Below are 21,681 nucleotides of genomic sequence, written 5' to 3'. Positions count from 1 at the left end.
GGGATTGGCCAGAAGGTGCCAGGGCAGGAGACTTGCTGGAACATTGCCTGTCGCCGGGTGGCTGTCGCGCACAGCCCTGCTCCTCGACTGGAGCTGTGTGTGCGTCCTCCGCTTTCGTCCCTGCTTAGCAGGCAGGAAGTCAGCCCTTGAAAGCAGAACGCGTGTGCCACACGGTGGCAGCAGTCCCCAAACGAAGGGGCCTGCACTGCATTCTCAAGCTGTCAGAGCGAGCCCTCTCCCTTTGGGAGGCTGGCCCCAGAGACGGAGGGAGGGAGCCGCCACGGGCCAGAGGTGCCCTTCTGAGACGTGTCCTAGTAGAGGCTGCACGGGCTGGCGGGGGCTGCGCAGGGCGGCGGGTCTGCAGGGGCTCCGGGCAGCAGGAACGGCCACCCCTCTGCCCTGCAGGTGGCCTCTGAGCCTGGCCCTCCCCGTCTGTCCGCCTAGTCTGATCTGCAGTTGGTTTCCCTTCTGACTCGGCTTCCTTCTCCTTGTCCTTGCGTCCCTCGATCGGGCTGCACACACACGTGCACTGGGACTTCCAGAGCCCGGGCCCCTTCCTGTTCGTGGCACCGGGCGGGACGGAGCTGGGCGGGGCCGTGGAAAAGTCTCCAGTGCGCCTTCGTTCTGTTTCCACGCTCCCGTCGGCTCCCGGTGTCCTGCCGCTCGCGCAGCTGTACGCGGAGCCCTGAGCTTGTAGGTCTCTGTTTTCCCCTTGGTTCCCTTTCTGTTTTTCAAGAAAAACATCGTGTGTATAAATAAAATGCTGAAGGAAATGAAAGTAAAGTGGCGAGCAGGCTTTTTTTTCTTTTTGGCTCCTTGGTTTTGTTTTGTGTGTGTGTGTTTTTTACATTGCCAGCCTTTCCCCATATGAGTGGGGGGGCGAGGCGGCGCACGCTGGCGCCCTTTCTTAACTCCACCCTAAGTGGGGGTGTCCCGCTCTGCGTGGCGGTGCCGAGGGAAGGTGACGGAGCTGGCTCCCGCGCATTCCTTCGGGAGGGCCTTCAGGCTCGCACTGGCAGTGCGGGCCACCCCCCTCCCCGGACCCGCAGAGATGTTTTTAGACCCGTGTCCCTCCATCACCTTGCTCTAAGAACAATTTCTGAGCATCTGAGAATAAGAACAAGACCTGAACGTAATTATTTCGCTCCCTCCCCCAGCAAAAAGAGCCACCTGTGCAGTCCTTGGCTGGGCGTCAGGCCCCTTCCAGTCGTTTCTCCAGTGGTTTTTAAAGCTAGACATGCATGTTTAGGGCCCTTTCTTAAAAGGTGAGAGGAGCTTGCTTTAAACCGGCGCTTTAAACCGTGAACCCAAACATGTTCCTCTCAGAGCTGCTTTTTATAGTGGCTTTTCTCTTTTTTTGTTTTTTTTTTTTTTTCTTTCTGGGCACGCTTCACGCCGTGCCAGCCCGGAGAGCCCCTGCCGACTTTACTGAAACCCTTCTAAAAATAGTGACTTTCCCTGAAGCCGCAGCCTGAGGAGGAATGGGCCGGGTCCCAGAGGAAGCTTCTTGGGAAACCTGGAGTTGTGAAAATTGGGATCTGGAAATGTCGCTCGCGGGCTCTGTGGTGTTAGAAGTGTGATGGCTCTCGGTCGCGGTGGGAGCGGGCCTTTGTGGGCAGAGCCCTATCCCACTGGAGTGAGCCCACCGGCTCCGTGGGCTTGAACACAAGGGAGACGTAGAGCCTGCCTGGGCTGCGGTGTCCTCCACCGGCCAGGACCGTCCATACCGCCCATGGTCCACGCTGCAGCTCACGGGCTGGGCGCACAGGGACCCTGTGCACCGAAGAGGGCCCCGGCTGCCACTCCGGAGCTGGTGCGTTCTCAACGGTCAGGACAGAGACTGGTGTCCACGGGGGGGGACTGGTCACGCCACCTCCCTGCTGAGAAATCGGTTTTGATTCCTGCCTGCCTGTCTCAGGTTGTGCGGAAATCGCATGAGCCTGTGTTCGGTGAATGGCGGGGGCAGGAGCAGAACCCACGTGCTCTCCCAGCAGTTGCCCCCACCCCCGCCCCCATTCTTCTTTCCCAGACTGCAGAGCTTAAGTAGACCTTGACACCTCACCTCAGCTCTCAGGCTGTCTCCCTCCGGGGTAGGGTCTGTGGATAACGGGAAGCGACAGGAATTAAACATCAGTAGCTCATGGGGCATCCGCGGTTCTTATGAGCATCTAAGAGAATTCTTGGCATGATAATTTTGCTGTCTTGTGCCAATGTCGTTGGGGTGCCCATTCAAGCAGTTTCACACGGCTTTATTGCATTTTTGCTGCAGCCCTCGAGCAAGGGCCTGTTATTATGACCATTTCATAGATGAGGAAGCTGAGGCATGGAGCAGTCAGTGGTGGCAGGGCTGAGACTCCAGCCCAGGCAGGGCCTCCCGGCCCTACTCCTGACCACTGCACTCTAGTGCAGACGTTCCAGACACTTGAGCTGCTGGACTCCCTGCCTTTTGTACCTAAAAGGACAGGTGTGCACAAAGCCCAGAATGGGGGGCAGCGGCCCTACACAGTCCGGCTACCCCTTCTGCCCCTCTTGCTCTGAGCTCCCTGGGGGGTCATCATGGTCCTGGCAAGGGATTGAGTCTTCCTCATTTGACGCCTGTCTTCCTCAGGGCTTTCTCGGGCCCAGTGACCCCTCCGCCTGTTCTGCCTCTTGCCTGCATCCACGTGTGTCTCCTCTGGGGGCCTGAGGACAGAGCTCTGCCTGGTACAGGCCCCCAAACCTATCGCAGGGGGTGGGCTGCTGGCAGCCGAGGGCAGGGGCCATGGCCAGGGGCCAGAGGCAGACGATGCAGGTTCCTATCTCCCTGACTCCACCACTGAGGTGCTGTATGACTGTAGGCTGCGTCGCCTCTCTGTGCCTCAGTTTCCCTGTGTATAACATGAGGTGGTTGTTGGGAAGAGGAGAGGATCGGCAACGAGCCAGCATCTCCCGCCCTAGGGGTCCTGTCCCTCTCACGGGAACTGCCACCCCTTCCCCACTGCAGACTGGTATCTATGACTGCGCCCGGGGTGGAGATTGCGCGTCATTGTCCCTGTGACCAGATTCCAGGGAGGGGAAGCTGCGTCCCATGACTGGACCACGGAGGAGGGAGGACGGAGGCCCCGTCACCCATCACCTGAGCTGGCCCACCTGCAGCTCGTCCGTCTGCCATTGGGGGTGTGTCATGGCCCGGCACTGTACCCTGCGTACGGGCTGCCCACGGGGACAAGCCACAGCCTGCCACAGGTGCTGCCCCACCACCTGTGCTGGGGCATGCGCTTGCCCACGGTGACATGTGTCCCGTGGAGTCCCACCAGGATATCAGGCAGGCGCACTTGGCTGGAAGGGGTGTCAGGGAGAGCTCGGGGTAGGGGCCAGTGAGGCCTGGTCAGTCTCTGAGAAAAAGGGGGGATTGGGGTAGACGAGGTGGAGCTTGTCCCAGCCGGAGGCCCTCCGTGCGTGGGCCCTGGAGAGCGGGGTGTGAGGACTTCCAGGGACGGGAGTTGTCGAAAGGGTGGGGGCGGCTGCAGGGATGAGACGGAAGAATTGGGCAGTGGGGGGTGGTAACGAGGTCCCCCTTACCTTGAAGAGTGCTCTGGAGGCTACCTGTGGGCACCGGGGCTGCTGGGTGCTATACCCCTGCCTGTCCTCTCTACCCACCTTCCCACCCCTGCATCTCTCACTGGGAGGGCAGCTCCGAGTTGCATTTGAGATGGGGCTGGGGTCCGGCCTGAGTCACCGTGTGGACCGCAGCACCCTGGGGCCACTGGGGGGTGAGGGGGTGCTCTGCTGCCGTTCTGACCCGGTGTTCAGCCCAGAGATGGTCCACGGAAGGGCCTGCAGCTCCTGCGAGGGCAGGGGTGGGGCCCATTTTTGAAGCACGAGCGGGAGGCCCAGGGGACCTTGGGGTCAGGAAACACTGATGTCCCTGTGTGGGTAGGGTGGCGCGTGTGGCAGGGGACACCGCTCTTGTGACATAAGCCTGTGAAGGCACAGGGCGGCTCTTGCCTGCTCCATGCTTGCTGGCTTGCCCCTCACAGGCCGGGGGACCCTGATTGTCAAGGGTGGAGGAGAGCAGGGGTCCCCGTGGGGGCCGTGCCGCAGAGCCCAGAGGGTTGGGGGCCTCAGCGAGGCTCTCAGTACATGAGCGTTGGCTGAGTGGACATCCGCTGCCTCCATTTTAACAATTATTTTTGCCTCTCTTTCGTGTCCTCTCTTACAGCCCCCAACGTCTGGTCCTTTCACCTCCTCCTTTGGAGGGGCAGGATTCTCAGATGACCCCTTTAAAAGTAAACAGGACACTCCCGCTCTGCCTCCGAAGAAACCTGCTCCTCCGCGGCCTAAACCGCCCAGCGGTCAGTACGCTTTCTTCTCTTGCAGCACCCGACCACCCCCCCAAGCCCCCCAGCCCCGCTGCAGGACGGCAGGGGAGGGGCACCAGCCCAGCGTGGAGCAGATGCCGGGGGCCACACTCGGAGCAAGAGAGGCTCCCTACTGCTTAGCGGCCTGGGTCCATGCAGGGTGTGTGCCTGGAGCACACCTTCCCTTCCCCCCAACCCCCCACCCCAGTCCTGTGGGCCCCTGGGCTCCGAGCTCAGTGTGGGCCTCCAGGGTGCTCTCCAGAAGGACCGGGGCTCAGCCCCTGGGGGGAGTGTGTGTGTAGACAGGATCTGGTGGCTCCTTTGGCCTCCCCCTCAATCCAGCGCTTCCCTGCCGGTTAAGGATTCAGTGTGGGGTTTGGGGTGGGGGTCTCTCTGGCCGTGTTTGATGCCAAAGGAGGCAGATGGCTCTGGGCTCCCTTCTGCTTGGCTCCCGCCCAGTATCGCTGCTGGCAGCTCCACGCAGGGGGCTTTGTGCAGACCCCGCCCATCCTGGCTGTGGCTGGTGCTGCTGGTCTCTCTCAGGAGAGAGCCCAGGGGTCCCCCTGAGGATGCTGAGGACTTTGAGCTTGTGTGAGGACTCTCTCTCATACAACAGCCATAGGCCAAGAGGCCAGGTTGCCAGGCTCGAAGGAAAAAGCTGTTGTTTCGAGTGGCAGAGGGACTCACTGCAATTTCCTAGCCCCTTTTCCCCTCTGCTCACTGTTTTCTTGCTGCGCTGGCTTCAGGCAGCTTCTGCTATGCTGTCCTGAGATTGTGGGTGGCCGTAGGAGACCCACAGGCTGCCTCGAAACCCTGGTCCTGCCTGAGCTAGCTTCTGTCCTTCAGTCTGCCTGGGGCGCCACTCGGCGGCCCATGGGACTCTCTAGTTGTCCCGGGCCTTCCCGTCATCCCACACGAGGTCTACCCGTCGAAGTCTTCCTCTTAGTAGAGGCGAATGAGGGGAAGTTATTTTTCAGAGGTGGCCTGCCCTGTTGCGTCACCTGCATGCGCCGTGGCTTTCTTTCAGGAGGACGGGGGCCCCGCCTGCAGTGCCCACTTTGGCGGCTCTGAGGGGACCCTCGACAGTCTCCTAATGGAATGGCAGCAGGCCTCTGTGCTACACCTGAAAGAAGGGAGCCAAAGCATGCATGCACACACCTGCCTACGCCCGCTCACACACATGGGCCCGTGCTTACGTGCCTACGTACGTGCACATGTGCTCATGTACTGCTCACATGTGTAGACACGTGTGCACTTTCCTGTGCACCCTCGCATGCATGCGTTCTCACACAGTGCTCGCACACACCTGCAAGCACATTGCACACGTAAGGTTCTCACGTGCATGCACATGCACATGCGCTCACATGCGGGGCAGTGCAGCATGTGTCAGATCTTGGCATTGCACACATAACGTTCTCACGTGCGTGCACACGTGCTCACACACGGGGCAGCGCGGTGTGTGTCAGGCCCCAAGGCATTGCACCCGTAATGTTCTCACGTGGGTGCACACACACACACAGCGCTCACACATGGGGCAGCGTGGTGTGTGTCAGGTCTCAAGCGGTTGCTCCAGAGCTTCATTCTCAGGGTTTCTTGGAAACTCTTCTTTCCGCCTCCTCCCCATACTTGACCCAGCGCCCAATCTGCTTTTAAACTTGCTCTTCGCTGTCCCCTTTCCCTTCTTCCCCCTCGTATCCCCTCTGCAAGCCTCCTCGCCCTACTTTGGCTTTTACTCGTAGCATACTGCGGACTTAGGAAGCAGAGAAGCCATCCACACTGGGGAGAGGCTTGGGCTGGGGAGTCTCAGGCTGCTTTGCTCTTGGCTTGGGGCCACTGCACCCTTGCTCTGCCACGGCCGGTGGGGTGCCTGGTGCCCCCAAGTACCTAGTTCACGTCATGGGCCCTCAGGGAGCACCTGTTACCTAGCCAGGTCCTAGCAAGGCCTACAAGAGAGGAAAGGCACTATGATGCTCGTTTCTCAGAGAGGAAAGGGAAGTGAGAGAGGCCACATGGGCCACCCGCTGTCACACAGCAAAGTGGCAGCAGGGCCAGCCCTGGACCCAGCGACCTGCCCCACCTGGACCTCTCCACCCCTGTGGACAGCCGTCGTGAGGTTCAGAGTGCTCTGGAGCATGGTGGATGCACGCACGGTGTCTGATCTGTAAGCGGCCACGACGCTTCTGCGTCAAGGTCTAAATGTCTCTCGTCTGATCTCTCACCTAGAAGCAATGGCTGATCAGAAAAGCCCTGCGCTGTACACACTGCTGGGTGGTAGGTACACACCGCGTGACGGTTGTCGTCTGAGCGCTTCCCGTGGTGGCTCTGCTGTGATTTCCTACTAACCTCTGACAACATGGGAATTGCTGGCCGTGCAGACGCGCCCCACTCAGGACATCTGAACCCAGCGGTTGACACTTTCGTGCTCGCATCTGGGGGCAAGCATTTGGTTCTTTGGGGGATGCACAGGAAGGTGTCTGCCCCACACAGTTCCTCTATGGAGGGAATCGAGGCCCCGCTGTGCACATTGACACCCCCCTCCCACCCCCGCCCCCGCCGTGGCATCCACGCTGCGCAGAGCGAGACTGTGTAAGGCCTGGAGCAGTCCTGGGGTTGGCTGGTTATTAGCAGGGCAGGTCAGCCGATGAGTCTGGAAGAAGGTCCTACTCGAAGTTCTCATGATGAAGACACAGGGCACAACTCGTGTTTTCTTGGGTGCTTACAATAGGAAGCAGCCAGGTAGATGTCCAAGTTTTGTTGTGTTTTTTTTTGTTTGTTTGTTTTATTTTTTTTTAATGTTTTATTTCTGAGAGAGAGAGAGACAGGATGAGCAGGGGAGGGGCAGAGAGAGGGAAACACAGAATCCAAAACAGGCTCCAGGCTCTGAGCTGTCAGCACAGAGCCCGATGTGGGGCTCGAACCCACAAACCACATGACCTGAGCCGAAGTCGGATGTTTAACCGACTGAGCCACCCAGGCCCCCCCGTTTCTATTTTTTAAGAAAACAAAGGCCAACAGTTTGAAAGTGAGGGAATAAAATGTGCTTCTTTGCTCACCTTTTGCTGCATGGAGAGGCCATGGCCAGCATGCTGAGGTGGGACCCGGGAACACCACATGACCACACTCACGGGCCTTCCCGGCTTGCGGAAGCCCCCCACTGTGGCCCCACCTCCGGGACAAGGTGAAGTGGGTACCCTGCAGCTGAGGGCCCAGGGCCCTAGTGAGGGAGCCGTGTTCCCATGGAGATTCCAAGTGGATGGTCCAGACCGCCTGGCGAGAACAGTTTTTTTTCACAGACCGAAACGCACGGCCTTCTACCTGCACTCACAGAAAGCAAGATGAAGGCATGGCTCTTCCGTAGGCTCTAGAAGCCTGCCAGGTGTCTGCGCCTGGAGGTGTGGCTCTGATACGTGAGGCTGCTAGAATCCAGGAAGGTTGATCAGGCTCAGCCCGCGTCCTGGACGTTGCAGCAAGGGCGTAGGCTCACGTTCCAGCTCTGCCGCCATCTCCTTGAGGGGCTCTAGGCGAGCGCTTGCTCCTCACCAAGCCTCGGTTTCCCTGACTGAACATGGGACCGACTCTGGCCGAGTGGAGGCCGTGTGGGGAAAGTGCCCTGCACAGTGGCTACCCTCGCGGTGGTGTGTGTGACGTGCACCCCGCCCCATCCCCGGGGTCCCGGGACCAGGGCACAGGTCCTCCTTCCACAGGCTCCTGTCCCAGAGGCAGCCATATGCATGCTGGAGTTACCAAGGCACCCTCTCCCCCACGAGATTGCAGTTGGGCAGAAATCTTTGCGGTTGGAAGAGTCAGAGCATGGGCAGCTGAACTTCAAACAGGGCTCCGGGGTCCTCTCTGGCGAAGTCCAGCTGCTGTCGCTTGTGCGGGGCCGAGTGCACACTTGGGTCTGAGTCACGCGTGGTCTTTTGGGCACCGTCTCTCGCATGCTGTATCTTGCAGCGTTCACGTTCCGTGGGAGTTGTTTGTGCTTGTTTTTTAAAGCTCACCTGAGGTTTAATGGACATGCAGTAAACTCGTGTATTTAAGCATCAGCCTGTGCGGTCACGATGGGGGACCGGCCACCCGGGAGCCTGGCCGAGGTTCCCCAGGAAAGAGTCCTGGTGTCGTGTACATGTGACTGGGGCAGTCCACGGCTGGCCATCTGCTTTCACTGCTAAAGAGGGAGTTCTGTCTTGACCCGAGCCAGAGGGCGGACCCTCTGGACCATCGAGAATCACCCTCGGGGACACCTGGAGCTCCAGGGTCCGCGCTGAGTTCTCTGTGCTCAGAGCTCTTTTCTAGAAAGGTCTGTCAAGGTATTCAGTAAGCAGCAGGTGCCTGTTTGGGGTAGAGAGAATTGGTTTCTTTCAGGCAGATGCAAAACAGACCCCGCTCGCAGCCTCCGAAACCTGTCAGTTAAAGCTGTTGCTCGCACACCTCCCCCAGGTAAACAATGGTATATTTTCTGCAACGGATCAGAGACCGAGATCAGTCAGAACTCACCGCTGAAGAGTTTCTAGGTAAAAGTTGTTGATTTGCAAAGGGAGAAACAGATTTTTTTTAAGGGCAGGAAATGGCTGTGTGGGTGTCAGTGATTGGGCCTCCGCACCCTGGCGACAGATAGCGGGATCCTGCGCTCGGCCCCACCCTGCCCACTTCCTGCAAGTGCAGCCCTGCGTTCGGTCCCTGCAGCGCTGGGTGCCACCAGCTAGCGGGCCTTCACCGCTAACCGGCAAGTCACCTTTAACCTCTCCGCAATTTAATTAGCCTTTTATTACTGCTAATGACCTTTTCACCTCCAGAGTAAAGCCGTGCACATGCCCAGGGTATCTTTTCTGGCCCTGTCCCTCCTCCCCTCATTTCTCCAACGAACACAGGAAAATGAAATAGCATTTAACCTGTGTCCCATTTGAGTCAAATGATTTAAAAAAAGTCCTGTCTCCCCAGGAACGTGAGTCCCCTCCCACACCTGTGTGTGGACACCACACGCGGTGACTGCGGCTTCTAGCTTCGGCCGGCATTCTGGCTGCCGCCTCCTGCAGGCCACCCGCTCACGCGGCGGTCACCCTGCCCGACCTGGAGGAGCTGCTCCACGGGACCCGGCCATGGAGGAAGCCCCGTGTTCACCCTCAGCCCCCCACCTGCTCAGACAGGCCTGGCTGGGAGTGAAACCAAGGTGGCCATCCTTCGCCCGCGTGGGTCCTGGACCTCGTTTGTTGCTCAAGATCCACTTTTAAAATGGCTTCTCCAGTTGAGCCGTGCGGTTAGCACCTCAGCCTTGAACTTAACTACTTTAATTCCGTTCCCACGATGATTTCAAAGAGATAATTCGGTGGGTACATATGAAGTTCTAGAATGGGACAAGAGCGGCTCACCGCCATCTCCTGAAGCCTGGAAAATTCTGGCACTGGCTGGCCAGACAGGGTCGGGTGCCCCAGCGGAGCCTCGGGCGCCCAGGCTGGCGGAGCCCTCCGTTCCCGCTTGCTGCCCACCCCCCCGCCGGCAGGGGTGAGGGGGACGGGCATCTGTGTCATGGTTGGGGGGGACTCCCTGGCGGCACGTGCTCGCCGACAGACCCTGCTTCCCGCGGATGGAGAAACGCCCTTTTCCTCTCAGCCTCCTCCTTGTGAAGTGCCTGGAGACAGACTGTTCTTTGGGGTGCATTTCTGCTCTGCAGAGTCGGCTGAGTTTGAAAATAGAAGCATTTGCCTATCTTAGCGCACGCCCACCCTCCCGCGCCCCGCAGGGAAGATTGAGTGGGAGTTGAGTGACACAGTTGTGATCTGTTGCTCAGTGAGTGGCGTAGGGTCCTGGAGCAGAGGGAACCGCGCTCAGCTAGCCAGGTCCCTGGGGGGCTGGGGAGCCTCGGGGTGGGGAGCAGGCTCAGAGAGCCTGGACACCCCCATCCTGCATCTGAACGTGCCCCGCTCCTGGCCCCAGGCCCCCTCCCCAGCCACCTCGAGGGCTTCATGTGCCTGCTGCCAGGCTTCCCCCACCCCCTTGGTTCCATTTAGAGTGAGGTGAGGGAGCCTAGGAAGAGGGGCCCAGTGTGGCCCCCACTTCTCCACAGTCCCTCGTTCCCCCGTCTCTCAATTCAAAGCACCGAGTCATCCCTTTTCCTCTGCCTTCGTCAGCTGAAAAACAGCATATGCGTGTGGGGCAGGGGGGAATCTGGCCATACAGAGAGCAAGGGGGGCTCCCCATTCTGCTAAGGCTGTTCTGACTCCTTCCAGGCTGCCCCCACACCAGGAGGGGGCTCCCGGGGGGCTGTGCACCTCCAGTGCACGCACACCTTCTAACCGTCTTTCAGACCCGCCTGTGACACTTGTGATTTTGTTAAATGTGGGCACGCCGCCTTTCTGCCCGAGCAGAGGTAGCGGTCTGGCAGCTCTGGAGCCCCTCTGTCGGGGCGAACAAAGCCTGGGCCACCTTGGCCCTGAGGTGCAGACCCAGGACTCCCCCCATCTGGTGGCTGCGTAGCCACGAGGGTCTCCCCGTCCCCTCCCCAGGGTGTCCTGAGCCCCTGGGAGAGGACGGTGCAGGTTGGCGCACGGGGCTGCTCCAGCAGAGTGCGTCGAAGGCAAAAGTCAAAGGACAAATGTGATTTTTGCAAAAGCAGAACTGTGAGACCTGCAGTCTGGCTTGTTTTTGTCATAAAGACTGATCTGCGATTTGTAAATTCACTCATAAGTCACGTACTCCCCTCCCTGTGTTTGCACAGAGCTAAAGTAGCCCCCGTCAGGAGCCTTTTGTCGAAACTTCTCGAAAATCCTCTCTCTGGGGATACTTGTTGTTTGAGGACCCAAAGAGCGTGGCTACGCTCCTTCCCCCTTTTCTCCTTTCTCTTCTGAGGGTGGGTTGACCCTACGTCCCCGGGGCTCGTCACCCAGCTCAATTCCCTGACCTTTGACCACTTCAGACACCACAGAGGCTGAAAAACATATCGGTTGTGGAGCTGCCTGGTGGATAATAGTAAATATTTGGTCAGCTTTTCTCAACAATTCAGTACCAAACCTCATCCTGTTCCCCTCAATGCGTTAAGCAGATTTTTCTTAAAATTCAGTAAATATTTTTAGTGGAAAATCTCAACGCTGCGATGGTGGGGACCTCAGATTTTATCTGCCGGGGCTGTGCTACTTGGCACAGCTTTGATCTCCCAGGCTTGCCTGCTCTCACATGTGCATCAGCGGCAGCGAGCAGGGCTGGCGTCTGCAGGACTCCTCGCCTGCAGGCCGTTGGTGGGTCCCGAGTGCTCATTTCTTCCCTCCCTTGCCTTCCCTCTGTGTCCCTCCCCGGCTGGGGGCCAGAGGAAGCCGGCGAAATGCATTGATTGAAAAGCAGTCTCCCTCCATCAGAGGTTTCCAAGGGATTGTGAATGTGAAGGCTTGTGCCCTGGACGGGCTGCCTTTCTCTCTGTCTCTCTCCCTCCCCACTGCCCCCCTGGTTAATCCGTTTTGCTGAGAGCAGGGCAGGGGTGGGAAGGGAGAGGCCAAGAGTGCCCCCTCCCTGGCCACAACCCTCCCGTGTGGTGGGGCAGGAGCTGTGGAGGGTGAGGGGCGGCCGCCTGAGGGTCCCCCGTTGTGCAGGGTGAGGGGCGGCCGCGTGGACGTGTCCCCGCGCTGGCATAAGTGGCAGTTGCGCGGACGTCCTGTGTTGTGCAGGGTAATAGCTAAGGTGGGGCAGCTGTCCTGACCACAGCTCTTTGTTTTCTTTCTTTTTTCTTTTTTTTTCTGTTGTTGTCGTGTTGTCTTGTTTTTGTATTTACCTCTCAGCTCCAGAAACGTAGTTGCGTTTTCCAGCTACGGCCTTGAATCTTATAAATAGAACCCAGCCAGTGTCCAGTTGGGCTGAAAAACGTGTTCGCGTTTCCGTGCATTTTTGGTATTTTCACCCCTCGGGTTCATCGAGACCCTCACCCCACACCTCTTCCCTCCTCCTGAGCAAAGACTTTCGAGTCCGGGAACCTGCCTCCCATCAAGAGTTTTGAGCCCTCTCCCGGTTTTCCGCGTGTGTGTCCGTTGTTTTCCCCGATGGCAGGCTGGGCTCTCGCAGACCCTTCCCGGGCGGCAGTTTCCTGAAAAGCGTGTTGGGAAAGGGGTGATGAGGGGGCAGTCCTGCCGCCCGAGGCTCGTTCAGGGGCGCCTGCCCGGGGCCCGGCTGCTGCCCTGATCCCGGGCACCCAGGGCGCAGGGTGGGGCGGACACGGGGGGCACACATGGCCTTGAAAAGTTAACCAGGAGAATTAAAGAAATTTCTACCAGGGTGGAGCCGGCCACTGGTTTTTCTTTTTTTTAACAGCACACACTGTGGTAAACCATCGGGTTCATATTGTTTTTGCTGAAGGCAGTCCTGTGTGCGGTTTCGGTGCACCGCTTGGGTAGCTGTTGAAACTGTTGCGGTTTGAAATAAGCCCTATTTTGCCTTTTCTTCAATCTTGCACTCCTCTGGTAAGGAGGACTCCTCTGAGGATTGGAGAGTATCGGGGGGGGGCGCGTCAGCAGCCCCCAGCCCCCCCAGGGTCGTCGCTTGGTGCCCCCTCGCTCAGCGGCGTCCCTCTGCCACGGGGTCAGGCGGCACTCCGTGGGGGCATCTAGGAATGACGACGCCACGCCTACCAAATGGCGTGTCTCGGGAATCGCCCTGGTTAGTTTCTTTCACAGCTTTTTTTTAAAAAGTGATTATCGTCGCCTCCTCTGCACCATGTTCTAATCGGCATCTTTCCTCACTCGTGGTACCTGGAGTGGTGGAAGAGGCAGAAAACGGGCAGCAAGTTGGCTCAGGGGCGCGGAGGCCGCGTAAAATGACTTTGTCACGTTCAGGATAAACTACACCTCAGAAAATCGGAAAAACGATTAAGGCGTTAGCAGAAGTGGTTATGTAAAAGCAGGAACTACACCCAGAATGTTTTAAAAGTGCAGCTGCTAAAAATAAATGGGGGTGCAGAGTAGGAAGTTTGGACCGAGGGCAGTCACGGTATGCGTTTCTTTGCGGAAAACCTCTGATCGCCAGCACGGTGTCAGGCCAAGCCAGGGACGCCACCGATTTCGCACGTGTCAGGTCCAATAATTCAGCCCCTGCGCCCAAGCACAAAAACAGACAACCGAGAAAAAACCGTTTTGTTTCTTTTTTCTTTCCCCTCTGAAATCAAGAGCAGTTGACGCGCCCAGGTTTCATATTAACACAGTCACGATTTCTAAATAACAACGGTTTCAGCAGCGGAGCAAGGCCAGGCCCCGGCAGTTTTGATGTGAACGACGCTTTTCATCTCCCCGATCACCCCTTGCTTGTCAGAAACCTCAGCTTGAAATCCTAGCGGGCTGGGTTCTGAACCCTTTCCCTCCACCCCCGAAAAGCAATTTAGAAACCACAGCAAACCCGAAGCAGGGTGGGGAGATGTTCCCGACTTAAAAGAAGGAAAGAGCACAGAGTAGGCAACACCTTTGAACGTTCGGACCTCTGTGCGCCCCGCTCGTGGGGCCCAGCGGGGGTCGGCTGACCCCTCGGTCCCTGCACAGTTGTCTGCCCTTGGGACCAGACCCTGCAAGAAAAGTCAAGCAGCTGTCCACCTGGACTTGCCGCCGAGCCCTGGGATTGTCAGCCTGTCCCCGGCAGCTCCGTACTGTTTCCTGTTTTAGAATTTTCCTCTTTGGTCCACTCTCATTTTAGTTTTTGACTTAAAAAAAAATCACCCTCAGAGTACACCAGTGAATATCGCTCTCTCTGGCAGAGGAGGGAAGCCAGAACTCTTTGCTAGCTCTCACCAGAGGGGTTCCAAGAAAGGGCCTCCGGTCCCTCAGGACAGTCCTGTGGCTCTTGTAAATGGCAGTCCCGGGCCCACGAGGACCCCTGTCAGGGACAGGGAGTATTTTCTGGCTCCAGCAGTTGCTGAGCCCTGCCTATGAGGAGCTGACCCTCGTATGCTGGAGGCTAGCCCAGGAAAGTCGGTGCCATGGGAGGAGGACACAGCAGTTGGGGACCCCGCAGGGGAGGGGTGAGCCCTGGGGCGGGGGCGGGGGTCTGCCGGGGAAGGGTGAGGCAGGAGAGGCTGGCCGGGCTGGCTGGTGCAGGTGGTCAGGACGGCGGAAGTGGCCATGGGAAAGAGGCTGGGAGGGGCCGTGCCATGAGGACCATGCATGCTGAGGTCGGACCTGAGCCTGTGTCCCCAGCCCTCAGGATGCTATCCCGCAGGGCACCCCTGCCTGTGGCCTTCAGGGTCCTTGCATGTGCTGGCTCAGTGTGCAGATGAGGGCCAGTGTTCCTGGTCGGGCCCCAGGAGCGGGCTTCCCTCTGGAGCACGTGTGTCTCCCCGCACTCAGGCCTCAGATGGTGCCGCTGCGTGGGGTTTGGAAGGCGAGGTGGAGGCTGCCCCCGGCACACTCCGCAGGGACGTCTTCTGGGGCCTGTTTCCTCTCTTAGGGGTGGCCCCCGGCATGCGCCCCCCTGTGGGAAAGGAGGGTCCGAGGGAGGGTTTGAGGTTTGAGGAGGCAGATGGGCGGGCGCCTGTGAAGTGGTCCAAGGGGAAGGAAGACGCTTCTGGGTGGCTCTGAGCAGAGCAGAGAGCTGCAGCCAGGGGTCCTCAGTTTCCCTGTGGGGGACCCAGGGGGCTTCAGTCTCCCAGAAGGACCTGATGGCTTGGTAGGAAGAAGTGAGTGCCGGCTGTCCGAGCCACGAGGCCGCTGCACATCGGGTGTGCACACATCTTTCATGAGAGGCCAGAGAGTCCGTGTTCATCCCCTGCAGGCCTGCGCCGTCGTGAAGCAGCCATAGAGGACGCGCCAACGAGCTGGCACAGCTTGTCGGCCTTGGCGTACCAGTACAGCTTGGCCCTGTGGCGGGTCCACCCCTCCTCTTGGTCCCTGCTCTGGCGGCCACCCAGGGTGGGCCCTCCGTGACCCCCTGTGAGTGTGTTCAGGCCGCCATAGCGCGACCACAGGCTGGGCGGCTTCACGGAAATGTCCCAGCGTCTCACGGTTCTGGAGGCTGAAGGTCAAGGTCAAGGCGCCGGCGGGCTTGGCTGGTTCCTTGCAAGGCCTCTCCTTGGCTGGTAGCTGGTGATCTCCTCATGTCTTCACATCACACCACCTGCTCTCTGTGCGCGTGTGTCCTCATCCCCTCTTCCTGTAAAGTCACCATTCCTGTGGGACAAGGGCCTACCCATAGGACATTTCAGTTTAGTCACCTCTTCAAAGACCCCGTCTCCAAATACAGTCACGTTCTTCAGCGCTGGGGGGAAAGACAGCAGAATGAATTTGCGGGGGGTGCAGGTCAGCCCATAACCCCTTCACACTTATTAGGAGACTTAGGCGGAGGACCAGGTCGAAGCGCAGCTGCTGTGCCCTCCCCATCTCCCAGGGGTGGATCGGGCCTGCCCTGGGGCCGGGCACAGGGGCCTCCCCGAGAGGGCGGTAGCATCTGAGTTGGGAGTGCATCCCGGGCAGAGGGCTCAGCCAGGAAAAAGCCCCACACTGGGTGGGGATGGGGGGCGGGGGGTCCCAGGAAGGGAGGTGCCACTCGGGCCCAGAGGAGTGGCGGTGGGCAAGACTTTGGCACGGGTTGCGGGACTTTGGGAGTCACCATGAGATGGGGGAGCATGGGGCGGGGCGGGGGATGGGGGGAGCCTGCAGGGTGGAAAGCTCCATTCGACGAGGGGTTTCAAGCATGGGGCACACAGTGAACAGGGGGCCCTAGCCCCGTGGAGCTCGTGTTCTGTTGAGAGGGAGCAAACACACACACGTGACATAATGACAGAACATATCAGGGGCCGCAGAGCAGCAGGTGGGGAGGCATCCNGGGGGGCGGGGGGGGGGGGGGGGGGGGGGGGGGCGGTGCTGAGGTAGCCCGGGCTGGTGTGTATTCCTGGAGCAGCAGCGAGCCTTTGGGAGATCTAAGCAGTGTGCGGATCAGCTTGATGTTCAAAAGCCATCTTGCTGGATGAGGATGGCTTGTGGGGCAGGAAGCTGGGAGGGGGAGTGGCCAGTGAGGGGAGAGGTTCCCAGGGACTCGGCAGAGAGGAGGGCCGCTTGCTTGGGGCAGTGGCTGTGGAGAGAAATAGGGCATCTCCGGGTGGTGGGGGCATGCCCACCCTTCCTCCTGCTTGGGGTGCCCCTGGAGAAGGCCTGTGCCCACTCTTTTCAGGTGGACAGGCCTGGAGTTTGCAAGCTGCTGGGCTGGCCTCACCTGATGGCTGTCTCCTCTCCCCGTAGTCTGGGGGCCAGGGAGGCCTTGACCCACCCGCTGGCTTATCCGTCAGAGCAGGGAGTAGGCTGGCCATGCGCGGTGGCCGTGTTGGGGAGGAGCTTCGAGGCCAGTAGGACAAGCCAGGCAGGCTGTCCAGGGGGGACACCCGGCTCTCTGCAGGAGGAGGGAGAGCTGACATCAGGGAGGATGGCACCCAGAGCAGCACTTGGTGCCGGAGGGACGGCTTGAAGATCGGGGTTGTCGTGGACGGGGGCGGTGGGGGGGCACCAGCGGTAGTCTCAGCCAGTATAGAAGGCGAGGGGCACCCCCAGGCCTTCTCTCTGACGCGTCACTTGCTACGGGAGAGAGAGGTCCTAATTCCTGCTGCACAGACTCTGCACTACCCTTCTGGGGAGGGACCCACCCGGTCCCGCAACCCGTGCCCCCGTGCCACACCCACGCTTTGGCAAAGGCTCTCTGTGGGGGCTCCTTCTAGCTCATAGGGCCCATCCACCGTTGGGCCCTGCGTCTGCCTATGAATTGATTTGAGGCCATAGGGAGAGAGTGGCTGAGGCGCCAGCCTGCCCTCTCCCCACTTCTTGGTCCACGTGAGTGCCACTGGTACTGCCTGGGGCAGGCGGTGTGACCCAGAAGGGCAGTGCCCACTGTGGTGCAGGATGCCAGGGCAACCTCGGGGGTGGGGGGCCAGACCCCAGCTGCTCCAAGGGGCGCTGTGCATCAGCCGCTCATCCGGCCCCGGCTTCTTTATTCCTGCTTCACACACAGGAAGCAGGCCAGCCGGGGGCTGAGGTACTTGTCGTTGGTGAGGTCTTAGCTAAAAAAAAGTGGAGGCAGGCCGTGGCCCCAGAGCTCTTAGGGACACCTCGGGGCCTCTGGAAACAGCCCGAGAAGCAGCACGAGAGGATGGTTTGAGCTGGGCTTGCAGACGGACGGGCAGTGGGGGAGGGCGGCCTCTCAGAGGCTGGCTGGGTGAGGAAGGCAGTTGTGCCAGGCTTAGGTGCTGCATGGGGGCACCTGAGGTGCCGCTCAGGGCTGGAAGCATTTTCTGGATGTGTAGCTAGATGTCCAAGGTCACGTGTATATGCAATGTGGCCCTTGGCTTATAGGTTCTTCGTGCACGTTAGTTTTGAAATTGTGAGAGTAAACGTAAATAGCTGGATTGACAAGTTGGAATTATGTTAGGTGTCCCCTAGTCTCTAACCTGGGGCTTGGACACGGACCCGCTTGGACTAAATTAAACACCTCAGTCCTGGTGCCCCGACCACGCTGGGCAGCCACTGGGCAAAGGAGTGGCGTCAGGCAGGGACCTGGCCTGCAGAACCGGCAGATCCTGGAGGCTCATCGGGTGTTGCTCGGCAGGCCTGGGGAGGCCCCTGGTTCCTGGTGGAATATTCTAGCACATTGGCAGGACTCGGGAGAAGCCTCGGTTCTCTCTAGTCCTGAACCCGTCTGTCCCACACCCGTCCTGCAGTGGTCTGCCTTGCCGTGAAACCAATCCCCCCCTTTTAACCGCAAACAACCCCCTTTTTTTTTTTAATTGTTCGAAGCTTTTTGTGTGTTTTTCTGCTCAGCCATGACTCTCCGTGTGATAGTAAATGTGTTGTCACACTAAAGTGAGCCACTTTGAAACATGCCTGCACGTACGCTTGCTAAGGACAGTGCATGTTTGCTGTGTGGGGCGGGGACGGGAGGGGGTGGTCCGAAGCGGTTTTCTTGTATCGCCCACAAACCCGTTAAGCCTCTGGGATGAGGCGCACGCAAGGCGAGATCCGCCCAGGATTCCCCGGGACCTGCCCCACCAGTGAGCGGCATTCCGGCTCTTTCCAAAGAGGGGAGAGGGTTGTCCCCGTGAGCGTGGGCCGGCCTCCTCCATCAGGACTTGGTTCTGTCCGTGGTCAGTAACTTGTATTTCTTTTTTTTTTTTTTTTTTTTTCTCCTTTCTGTTTTCTCTCCTAACCTTTCCAGGTAAAAGTACACCCGTAAGCCAGCTCGGTTCTGCAGACTTCCCCGAGTCCCCTGATCCATTCCAGCCACTCGGGGCTGACAGCAGTGACCCGTTCCAAAATAAAAAGGGGTTTGGGGACCCGTTTAGTGGAAAAGATCCATTTGCTCCCTCCTCTTCAGCTAAACCTCCTAAAGCCTCTTCCTTGGGCTTTGCAGACTTCACCTCTGTAAGTTGAGTTTCCTCCGCGCCACCCCCTCAGCCCTCCGCTTGCAGCCTCTTTGGGTTTTTGTTTGTTTGTTTTTTTTTTTTTGTCTTTCCCACGGCAGACTTGGCTCATGCCTCCCGGTACCTCAACGCTATCACTCGTGTTATTTATTCTGTACTGCCGCTTTCTGTAAGAAAAACAGTTTCTCAATAAAAAAGAAAAAGAGCTCCAGTTTGGATACTCTGTGACAAAAGTCATGTGTTCTTCCCGCGGGGTGGCCAGGCCGGCCTGTTTCTGTCCCCTGCTTAGGCTCTGTATCACTTCTGTCGCCCGGAGGCTGTTGTGTTCAGGCACTTTCGGAAGCTGAGACGCCACACGCTGCCGACATCTGAGAACAAGATGGCGAAAGTCTCGTTAGGGTCCCACTGCCCCCAAAAGGGTCTTCGTTGCATGAGCCGTGACAGAGTAGCCCCAGGGCACTGTGAGCGGCTAGCGTGGGCCGGTGGACCCAGGCAGGGCATGCAGAGGAAGGGCCATTTGATTTTTTTAGTGCTTAGTTCAGTTACCAGCTACAATGCAAACGGGAGTCCAGCCCAGAAAAACCGCTCTGAAGCCCTTCCCCTTTGCCAAAACCAAACCTAAACCCTCCCAGAGCCAGGTAGCAAAGTTAAGCGCCTTTTCGGAAGCTAATCCTGCGGTTTTTGAAAGCCTGGCTTTGTTTCTCTGCGTGCAAAAGAGACTTCAGCTCGAAAAACAGTGTCCTCTTGGGCTGTTTTCGGTACCGAGAATCTCGTTCTCCGAGAGCTTCAGATGTTGCCTTCCCAGAACTGGTTTCACTGTCTGTTGCGCCCTATTTTTAAAAAGGCTTCCTTCATTCGAATTTGCAAAGTACTTTTGTTTCCTGGCAAGGAGGTGGAGGCACACGACCTCACCCACCTGGCGCTGCTGCCCCCAGAACCTCTGCCCTAACACTAGCCCTGCCCCATCGGTGCCCAGTGAGCGCCTGATCCGCTTTGGATCCGCCTCGTGCACAGCTAGCCATCCCGTGGCGTTACCGAAATTGCCCAAGATGCCGACCCGTTCCCGGCTCTTGGCGACCTATAAGTATTTTACGACTGCAGTTGGCTGAATTTCGTTGGCAGCCAGTGCACGCTGTGGATGTATACAAATGGCGACATCATTAATAAAAGCCAAAAACAAAACCCACTTTATCTAGAGTTCCGTGAATAGTCCCGCATTTGTGTTTTGGTGGGGGAAAAAGTGTTAAACGCTGATGAGAAACATAGAGCTGTTCACGCATGATTCAGGTCCTCTGTGTTGGGTAGGGAAGAGGGGTAAGTCGATGTGATTGGCAATTGGAAGAAATGACTGTTCTCTTTCTGAAATGCACGATTCTGTTCCTGTGACCCCCACCCCCCACCTGATGGCTGGTTTGGGGAAGATATTTTTTAAACAGCAAAAAAGTCTGAGGTTTCAAGCTGTCATCTGGCCCAACATTTCTGGTCATTCCAGAAACCCCACTGGTATTTGATCATCCTCGTTCCCAGGTGGGGGATCAGGTTCCGCCCAGTTTGCAGCCCTGCTGTTCTTTCTTTGAAATCGCCTTTCCCGCTTGGGATGCCCCAGTTTTTCCGGAGGAAATCACCCGACAGTGGGATTTGGCCACTCTGCGGGGACGGAGTGTGGGAGAGGCGGGCAGGACGCCTAGCCGGTTTGGTTTGTCCCCTTCGGTCCTTCCGTAGTCCCAAGGTAGTCAGCCTGTCCCAGCTCGAGGCACTCGGGATGCCTCGGCGTTCCCGTGACATCCAGGGATGCAGCCCGTTGGCCACTGGTTTCTGGTTCACTGGACCTTGAAGATCTGGGCCAACTCACAACAGGGCCAGAGGCGGTCCCTCCGGTCTGTGTATTTCGGCGTCCCCCAGCAAGCGCTGCGGGGTCTCTTACCGCCCGGCACACTGGCACCGCGGCTCTTTCAGCTCGGATGTTGTACCACCAGGACACGCCAAGCCTCTGGGTCCGCACTGGAGTTCAGTTACGCCGGTGTCACTGCGCGTGCAGTCTCCCGTCGGCGCCCCGGCCCTGCCACTCTGGAAGCCTCTAATTTACGAGCCCCGAGCTCCCATCAATGGGTTACTTGTGCTTGGAGCTGTTCACGGGAAACGTCTCCGAGATTTCTTTCAAAACAAGACTTTCTGTCTCAGGCAGATGTGTTTATTAGGAAGTAGCGTTTATAGGTTAGCAAAATGGCTCTTTTTCTCCCCAGAAGTCTGCATTAAGAGCAGAGCAGCTATCAGATCGGATGTGCTGCGCTGTGCACCGTCGACCGAGCTGGATGTGATTCTCACGATGGCGGCAGCGAGCCCACCGCACGGTGCGGGCGCTGTCACACGCCTCAGGGCCCCAGGGAGGAATGGTCCCGGGCGCCTCGTGTGCAGAGCCGTCTGGATCCCAGATTTCCGCCAAGAGGCCGCTGAAGGAAAACTGCTTCGTGTCCGCCTTGAGATGTCGAGGAAGGAAGCACCCCGCGCCCCACCATCTCCACTCCCGGATGGCACGGGGGTGAAGCGGGAATCCGCTGCCGTTGATGGAGCGGCGGCTGCGCCCACAGGTGCTCCGGGTTCTGGCTGCACGATGCCGGCAGGTTGGAGAACCAGGGTCCACTGGGACCGGGAGAGGATTTTCTGCTGATACGAGGCCCAGAGGGAGCCACAAGGAACCCTCTTCCTCCTGTGTTCTCTCGGACGTGACGGGCCAGCCTGCTTCTCAGTGCGTACAAACCACATGCCTGGTGCGAGTCTCCGTGTAGGATCCAGAAGCTGTCCCTAGCCCGATCCACTCTGAAGGCATCCAGAATGTTCTGTCAGCACATCTCATTTGAAAGCGGGGACCCCTGAGCAGGAGGCTTTGTGGTGACACCCTGAGAGCCCAGGGCTGGGCAGGGGTCATGGTGTGGCCGCAGCTGATGCTCGGCCCCTCCGGGCTGTGGCCGGACCACCTTG

The 21,681-nt window shown here is 58.6% G+C and overlaps 1 protein-coding gene across 4 annotated transcripts in view; it reads left to right on the top strand.

Annotated features, from left to right (window-relative positions):
- EPS15L1 (epidermal growth factor receptor pathway substrate 15 like 1) overlaps window positions 1–18,913 on the top strand; it is a 92,634-nt gene extending 73,721 nt beyond the window's left edge. For 2 of the 4 annotated variants that reach the window (XM_077777056.1, XM_077777054.1), the window contains 3 exons: window positions 4,202–4,334; window positions 6,564–6,611; window positions 18,498–18,913. In XM_077777056.1, coding sequence (XP_077633182.1) covers window positions 4,202–4,334; window positions 6,564–6,611; window positions 18,498–18,712 — 396 coding nt within the window. In that variant the 3' untranslated portion in view covers window positions 18,713–18,913. The remainder of the gene's footprint in view (window positions 1–4,201; window positions 4,335–6,563; window positions 6,612–18,497) is intronic. The other 2 variants (XM_077777055.1, XM_077777057.1) reach the window with 2 other exon arrangements.
- The last annotated feature ends 2,768 nt before the right edge of the window (window positions 18,914–21,681 follow it).

This window comes from Crocuta crocuta, unplaced genomic scaffold, assembly GCF_008692635.1.
Source record: "Crocuta crocuta isolate KB4526 unplaced genomic scaffold, BGI_CrCroc_1.0 scaffold77, whole genome shotgun sequence".
In the NCBI taxonomy this organism is placed as follows: domain Eukaryota; kingdom Metazoa; phylum Chordata; class Mammalia; order Carnivora; family Hyaenidae; genus Crocuta; species Crocuta crocuta.
Note: the sequence above shows the minus strand (reverse complement) of the source record. Positions and strands in the feature narration are given on the sequence as shown.